Here is a 7,632-nt window from a genome sequence, read left to right as displayed (position 1 = left end):
TACACACCAGGAGTGGGAAGTCCTGTCTCTGTCTATGGCTGTGAGCTGTAGCCATGCATTCCTCTGCCACCCCTGCAGAAGCAGCGCTCTGCCTACCAGGAGAGCAGCTAGGTGTAGCTAGAGGCTCAGCTGCAGTAAGGAAAGGCAAAGTAAACAAAGGGTGAGATTTCAGAGGGTGCAGGCTCCACCTGCTGCTCCAGTCCACAGCACCTCCTGGACCTGCAAGACTTCTCACAGCCTGTGGGTTCAAATCTGCCTTCTCGGTTTGCCTGCCAGCCTTGCATTTTCCACGGGGGTGCAGGCAGCACGGTACCGCCTCGTCACTGCTTTGTGGGAACAGGAAGCTGCTGGTGCCAGGCTGTGATTCTGTTTAAAGGTGCACCAGGACGTCCACTCTGCGGTTCAGCTACAGGAAGGGCAGTGAGCTGCAGGGAACTCCTACCACCCTGCTGGTGTGTTTCAAAGGCAGGAGCGGCTCTGGGACTCCTCGTTCACGTGCGGTTTGTAGATTGCCTTGTGGCTATGCTGGCAGAAGGCGAATGAGGTGCTCCTGTTTGTACATGACAACAGGCCCTGCCCTTCAAAGGGGGGAAAATACTGCAGTTGAATGTGAGTTCAGTGCGTGGCACACAACTGCAGAGCTTGGTTCTGTGAGTCAGAGCTCAGAGGTAAGTGTGCTCATCGCTTGCTCGGATGAGGCTGCTAAAAGCATTTTTGATTCCCAGGTTTTCAGTTAACATCCACTCAACTTCTTACCTTTTCTCTGTTTTGGCCACTTTCAGCATAGAGCTTGAGGCAGAGCAGGGAGCTGGAGGCTTCTCACTCCTTGCCACTACATCATGTTTTCCACCAAGAATGGTGCTGGCAATCACCTTATAACTGACTGCAGCTAAGGCTCAGCATTTCATTGCTCAAAGAGGAAGAACTTTCTTTTTAACCAAGAGAAGGGATAGCGTTTCTTCGTTCCAGCAGTGCTTCTACAAGCTGTACTTACCCAGGGCTGCTTGTTAATAATTAAAAAGAAAGGCTTCTGCAACTTATAATGGATAATTGTACCCTACAGAGTCGATAAAGATGAACAAGTTGCGATTACTACAGCATTAAAGACCAGCAACTGGAGCAGCAGTCTGATTAAATAGGGAATTGAAAACTGGATATGCCACCCAGCAGCTGTGGAAGCCAGCCTCCGCCTTATGAAAACGCATCTTGTGCAACGTTACCTTAGAAAATGTGCTGCTCTGGAGGAGAGGGAAAAATAATAATACTCTGCTACTAATAATGGAGGAGAGATAAGGTGCCAGATGTGCATATCGTGTTCTGGTGCTATACCACAGCTCTAATCAGCTGCATCTGTTGTTGCTTCGGGCCGGGCTATCTCAGGGAAATTTGCTGACTGGTTTTATGAGACAAACAAAATGTCTAGCAGGGAGAGCTTGTATTTACAGATTGGACTTGAAACTGGGCCACCGTAAGTACGTGTGCAACCCTTCCCTCCCACACCTATCTTTAGTGACTAGATGCAAAGGGAGCAGGTTTGGGGCCAGTGCAACTGCAGCAGTGGAGGCAGGACCCAGCTCCTGCAGTCACGCAGCCCCTCTGAAGCAGCCCCTGTGCCTGCTCAGGGCTGATGCTCAGCCTTCCTGTGCTTGTGCTGTGTGGAGGCGTGAGCCCAACATGTGGCTGCTGGGGAGTTTCTGGTTCAGGGGTGGGGACGTGGCTTAGTGGGGCTGGAAGGGACCTTTCAGTGTGCTGCCAGCTGGCTGAAACACATACCTACTGCAGCAGCAGAGCCCAGCCTTTGCACAGAGGATGCTGCGGGCTGTGGCCCTACCATGAGGTGGGCAGAGGGGAGGCTGAGCCCCAGCCTGGCCCTCTTCCTACTGACCTGGCCCAGAGGCTGCTTGCCCTGCTTGCTGTGCTCCAGCGCAGGGCTGTACAGTACAAGCTGCACCCGCGGCTCCGTGGCCATCGTGCTGGAGGCAAGCGTGGTGGGGCAACAGTAAATAAAGACAGCCAGCAACCAATGTTAGGAGAGGTGATGAAAGCTGGAATATTTACAGATTATTTTTTTAAAGAAAGATGCACCAGCATCGCTAGTTGGTTGAGGGAAGTGATTGTCCTGCTCTACTCTGGGCTGTGTGGCCTCACCTCGAGCACTGCATGCAGTACAGCACAAAAAGGCACCACAGTACACAAAGGATGTAAAACTGTCAGGGAGCCTCCAGAGGAGGGCTACGAAGATGGTGAAGGGCCTAGAGGGGAAGATGTATGAGGAGCAGCTGAGGTCACTGGGCCTGTTCAGCCTGGAGGAGGCTGAGGGGAGACATCATCGCGGCCTACAGCTTCCTCACGAGGGGAGCGGAGGGGCAGGGGACCTATTCTCCGTAATCACCAGTGATAGGACCTGTGGAAACAGTGTTAAACTGAGGCAGGGGACGTTTAGGCTGGACATCAGGGCGAGGTTCTTCACTGAGAGGGTGGTCGCACACTGGAACAGGCTCCCCAGGGAAGCAGTCACGGCACCAAGCCTGTCTGAATTAAGGAGTGCTTGGACTGTGCTCTTAGTCATACGATCTGAATGCTTGGGTAGACCTGTGCAGTGCCAGGAGTTGGGCTTGATGAGCCTTATGGGTCCCTTCCAACTCTGGAGTCATGGAATATTCTAGGATTCCATGATTCTAATTCTAAACACTGATGCTCGAGAGCGGGTGCTGCTGCTCTCCTTTTGTTTTTCCTTACGCGCTCCAACTTTACACCTGTTAGTTTGTGTGTGGGAGGCAGAGGTGTTGCTCGCACACCTGCTCACAGCAGTTGGCCACCTCACTGGAAACAGAAAGCCTGTCATTAAAAACAACTCGCCCAACCCAAAGCATGACAATTTTTGTACTCTTGAAAAAAGAAAAGCTGCATTACTGTTTAATTGTCTCAAAAAAGGAAGTAGGAGATGGGTATTTCTAGTGTTTCCCTGGCTTTGTTGTTAGGTATTGGCAGCTTTTGTCATTTAGGGCCTCCTTCTCCTTCCCACCCCTCACACCGGGCCCACCCCCAGCACAAGCTATGGGGCCCTGCCAGCCAGAAGCCACCGAGGCAGCCATCACCGCACCACCACGCATGCTGCCGCCCACTGCATGGACACTGCCACCACGGAGGCTCCTCGCTGACAAAAAGCTCTGACCACGCTGACTCCGGCCATCAGGGGTATTTAATAGCACTCGGTTTCAGATCACACTCGGCGGTTACAGTCGGTGACGTTTGGCACCGGCCGCATTACAACAGCACCGGGGACTCGGTCACAAGGTTAAAAGCCAGCGGCCCTGTGACCGGGTTAAAGCCGGGGCAGCGGTGCTGGGGACACGGCTGGGCTGCGGGGACAGCAGCACTGCCCCGCATGGGGCCGCCAGCCGCGCCGCTGCCAGCGCCCCCAGCACGCGCCGTGCACCCCGCGGGCCTTGTCGCTGCACTCGGGCCAGCAGTGAGTTGTCTGGGGTGCCTCAGCAAGTGGAATATCCCCTCATCAGCAAGCTAACGCGTCAGAGTTACTTCTAGCATGACCACAGTAGTAAATGTTAAACAAAAAAACACACACAAAACCAACCATACTCTTATCAGCACATTAAATTAAGCAACAGCTCATACGTCATCACTTGATGATGTCCCTACCGTGAAACTGCAGGGTTAAAAAATAATAATAAAAGGAATAGAAGCACTGTTAGGCTGAGTTACGCTCCCTGCTATATAGTTTTTTTGCCACCAATCATACCTGAGAGCAGTTTCAAAAGGGCCTTTGGCAGCTGTCAGCAAGTGAGGCTGCTCAATCTCACACAGGTGCAAAAGCCTTGGGGCTCCCTGGCTTCAGCTCGCTTGCTTACCACCAAAAACAACAACAAAACCCTGCAAGTTTAAAGAAACTTTTTTTTAAAATAGTTTTTAATCCCACACACTTCTGTAAGCCTCCTAAAAAAATCTATAGACATTGTTTCAAAATACTAAATAATAATAATCCCCAAACAGTGTGGATTTTAACTCAAGTTTAAAATCGTTACCACATCCTTACGTTACTGCGAAATCAGAGCTGCAGCTGTCCTGGCTTTGCTCCTGAGTAACTGTCCCACACCACAGCTGGGCAAGGTGAAGCAGCCAGCCCAGCTTCACCGCCCAGCTTCACCGCCCAGCTTCGCGCTGCAGGATTCCTGCAGCCACGGCCAGGTGCTGCTTGTGGTAACGCGCCACGCTTTTCTGACAGCCAGATGTTTCTCTCTCTTTTTGTAAGCTTGCAACCAAGTTTTAACTTTAGCAAAGAAAAGTTTATCTTTCGATAAAGGATTTCAGATAGTGCAACGTGATTGACTATGCAAAAGGGCACATATAATTCACAAAAAAAAACCCTTCACGCCCTTTATTTGCTTGTCTACATCTAACACAGGCCCAACAGCGTTCCCACGTCAATGACTTTCTTTTTCTCCTGCTTGATTTTTTTTTTTCCCTTTAAGAAAACCAGGAGTGTCAAGCCTCATTTCTTTTTGTTTTGCCCAAGAACATCTGACCGAGCCACGTATCGGGTGCTTTCAGACCTCACAGACCTGAGAACAGCGTTGACTCCTTAGCAGCAAACTTTTTGCCCAACTATCAACTACAATTTTTTGTTGCATATTAAAAAACATTTCTGTCTTAGTCAGGCTTTGCTTCCTCGGTAGCTGGCTTCCTGGGAAGCTCCAATCCACAAACAGAGAATCAACAGCAGCGCTTCAAGACTTAAATTTGTGGAACGGCAAACAGAATGGGAAAAAAAGAGCAGGACCAGTCTTTTGGTCTCTCATCCATCACAAAGAGGACTCCCCTTCCCCTCCCACCTTGCAGGACACAGACTGAGGGGGGCAGGAGGCTGCGGCCATCCCCTTCCAGCTCCTCACGGCACAGGGGGCCCTTTACGGGGCCATAAAAACTAGGATACTGCACAAGTTTAGAAATCCATCAGTGAACAAGGCTTTACTGACAACTTTTCATACAGTTAAAAAATAAAAATACAGAACAACAGCAGACAGTGTCACATATTAAAAACGAATAAAATGGGCTCTATTTAAATGGTATTAAAATTAATTAGAAACTAAAAATCTTACCACTTTGGTCGAGGTGTTTTGAGCCTCCACCAAAATGATCGGCCTTAAAAACAACGGGGCTGTGTGACACACAAAGAAAACATGGAATTTGAAAAGACAGTGTGGGCTAGGCAGTGTCTTTGACTATAACTATCACCATATGTTCTTCTTCTAACTTTCCCAATGTCCTTAGTGCTGACTGGAGGTACTGCTGAGAGAATTCACAAGGAGGGAACGCGTAAAGCATGCCTGTGCTGTCTCTGCCCTTCGCCCCTCCCACGGGCAGGCTGATAACCCCAGCAGCCTGCTTCTGTTTCAAGTAGGAGACCAGATTCCTGAGAAGCCGTCGCTGCAAGCCAGGCTCTACAACAGGGAAGGTCCCCTCAGCCCCTGCGCCTCCCGGGGCGGACTGGGTCGCCAGGAGCACAGCGTAGCCGTTGGGGCTGCCTTGTTTGATGCGGCGAGTGACTTCATCCAGCTTGGGCTGGTCGAGCCGAAGTCTCTGAGCGATTTTGAGCTGCGTTAACTTCCCGCCGGACGAATGGTCTTTAAGGAGCCCGTTGATGACGCCGAGGTCTCCCTCCAGGATGTGCATAGAGGTGGGGAAGCAGCTGTTTTTTAGCACAAGAAGCCCATTCCAAGCAAGCTGCAGTGTCTGAGCGTATTCCGATAAATTCTTTAACTTTTTGGTCTCTGATTTTGGCTCCTCGTGAGTTTTTGATTCCGATTCGCCAGTTCGATGATTGCGTTCGCTGTCCCTTTTTTTAGGCTGCGGAGCATCGGATGCCTCACGATGGGGCTTCTCCTCAGTCGCGTGACGATTGTTCTGAAGGGAGTTACTCTGCTCTTTCTCAGCTCCGGATTCTGTAGTGTGATTCTCTTTGCGAGCCCTGTCTGGGCTGCGGTCTAAAGCTGGCCCACTGGCCTTTGTCCTGCTTCTGTCCTCGTAAGGCGAGTGAGTAGTCCTCCCGCGGTCACTGGAAAGGCTCCGGCGTTTCCGCCTCTCTTCCCACGGTTTGGGCACGGTGCGATCGCCATCGCCGCCCCAGCGCTCTCCGCTCCGGCTACGCACCGATCGGCTGTAGCTTTCCAAGTTGTTTCTGCGCTCGGCGTTTTTGGCAGGGCTGGCCCACTCTGCCTCTGCAAAGCTCCTGTCTCTGTCCGAGTACAGGAGGTGTGGAGGAGTCCTATCTCGCACCCGCAAGTCTTGCTCTAGGCTTCGGTGTCTGCTGTACCCATCAGCGAGCAGTTCGTAGTGCACGGGGAGAGGTGCGGGCTGGTACTGCTGCGGGTATCTCGTCTCTTCTGCTTTGGCAAAATCCACACGAAGTCTCCTCTCCGGTCCACCCAAAGGAAAGCCCCTCATCTGCGCGCAGGCAGCCTGGGCAGCATCCAAGCTTTCGTACTGGATATAGGCAAAACTGTCTCCCTTCACATAGTCAATAGTCCTGATGCTGCCGAAGCGGTCGAACTCCCTCGCCAGGGCAGCCAAGGAGGTGCTCGGACCGAGACCACCCACCCACAGCCTGGTAGTAGGGTTGGCTTTACCGTAGCCAATTTTGATAGGGTTCCTGCCGACAACGCGGCCCGACATCGCGACCTTGGCCCGATGCGCCATGTCTAAGTTTTGGAACTTGAGGAAAGCGTAAGCCCCGCCCTGGCCCCTGGCAGGGCGCTTGATCACCACTTCTTCGATGATGCCGTACTTCTCGAAGGCGCGTCTCAGCTCCACCTCCGAGACGTTGTGGTCCAGGTTGCCGATGAAGAGGTTGCGGGTAGCTCTCTGATCGTCCTCCGGCATCAGGTCTTCCTCCGCCACGATGGGGTAACTGTAGGGCCGGCCGCGCTCGTCGTACAGCCCGTAGTAATCCAGGGCCCGCTCCCGCTCCCGGGAGAGCCCGATGGCGGCGGCTTCCAAAGCGAAGGCGGCGGCCGCGGCGTGAGCGTGCCTCGGCCGTGGTTCCCGCAGCAGGGGGCTGGTGACAGGAGACAGCGACCTCTGTTTGTACTGGTAGGTGCTGTGGATGGGCGGCAGGTACCCCAGGGGCTCCGGAGAGGGCGCGGGGGGCGGCGTGCGGCTCCTGCGGCCCCCGCGCAGGTACACCGGCTCCACCTTGAGCGGCCGATCGTAGAGGAGCAGCTGCCGGGCCCGGGCATGCCGGCGGGCGTCGCGGGCGTCCCCGGGGTGTCGGAAGTTGACGTAGGCGACGCGGCCGAGCTCGGGCGTGTGGGAGAGCTTGACGCTGATGTCCCCGGCGCCCCCCCCCCGCGAAGCGCTGGAAGAGGCGGAACAGGCCGTCCTCCAGCAGCTGGTCGGGCAGGGCCGCGCTCAGCCCGCTCACCAGCAGCGTCTTGTACTCGCACGAGCCGGGCGGCTCCCCGGCCAGGCCCGCCGAGCCCCCCAGCGGCGCCAGCAGCAGCGAGGGCGCGGCGCCCGGCGGCGGCCCGGCCAGCAGCAGCGAGGGGGCCACCACGGCGCCCGGCAGCGCCTTGGCCTTGGGCACGCCGAGCGCCCGGGACGACGACGACGACGCCG

The 7,632-nt window shown here is 54.1% G+C and overlaps 1 protein-coding gene across 1 annotated transcript; it reads right to left on the bottom strand.

The window, feature by feature from the left end:
- Positions 1 to 4,383: 4,383 nt before the first annotated feature.
- On the bottom strand, positions 4,384 to 7,630 carry RBM15B (RNA binding motif protein 15B; the record flags this gene model as incomplete). The annotated part of the gene is given in 2 exon segments (XM_035337892.1): positions 4,384 to 7,362; positions 7,364 to 7,630. Coding segments are annotated over 2 exon segments (2,406 nt in total), but the record flags the coding sequence as incomplete, so codon positions are not given.
- Positions 7,631 to 7,632: the final 2 nt, after the last annotated feature.

Source organism: Oxyura jamaicensis, chromosome 12, assembly GCF_011077185.1.
Source record: "Oxyura jamaicensis isolate SHBP4307 breed ruddy duck chromosome 12, BPBGC_Ojam_1.0, whole genome shotgun sequence".
In the NCBI taxonomy this organism is placed as follows: domain Eukaryota; kingdom Metazoa; phylum Chordata; class Aves; order Anseriformes; family Anatidae; genus Oxyura; species Oxyura jamaicensis.
Note: the sequence above shows the minus strand (reverse complement) of the source record. Positions and strands in the feature narration are given on the sequence as shown.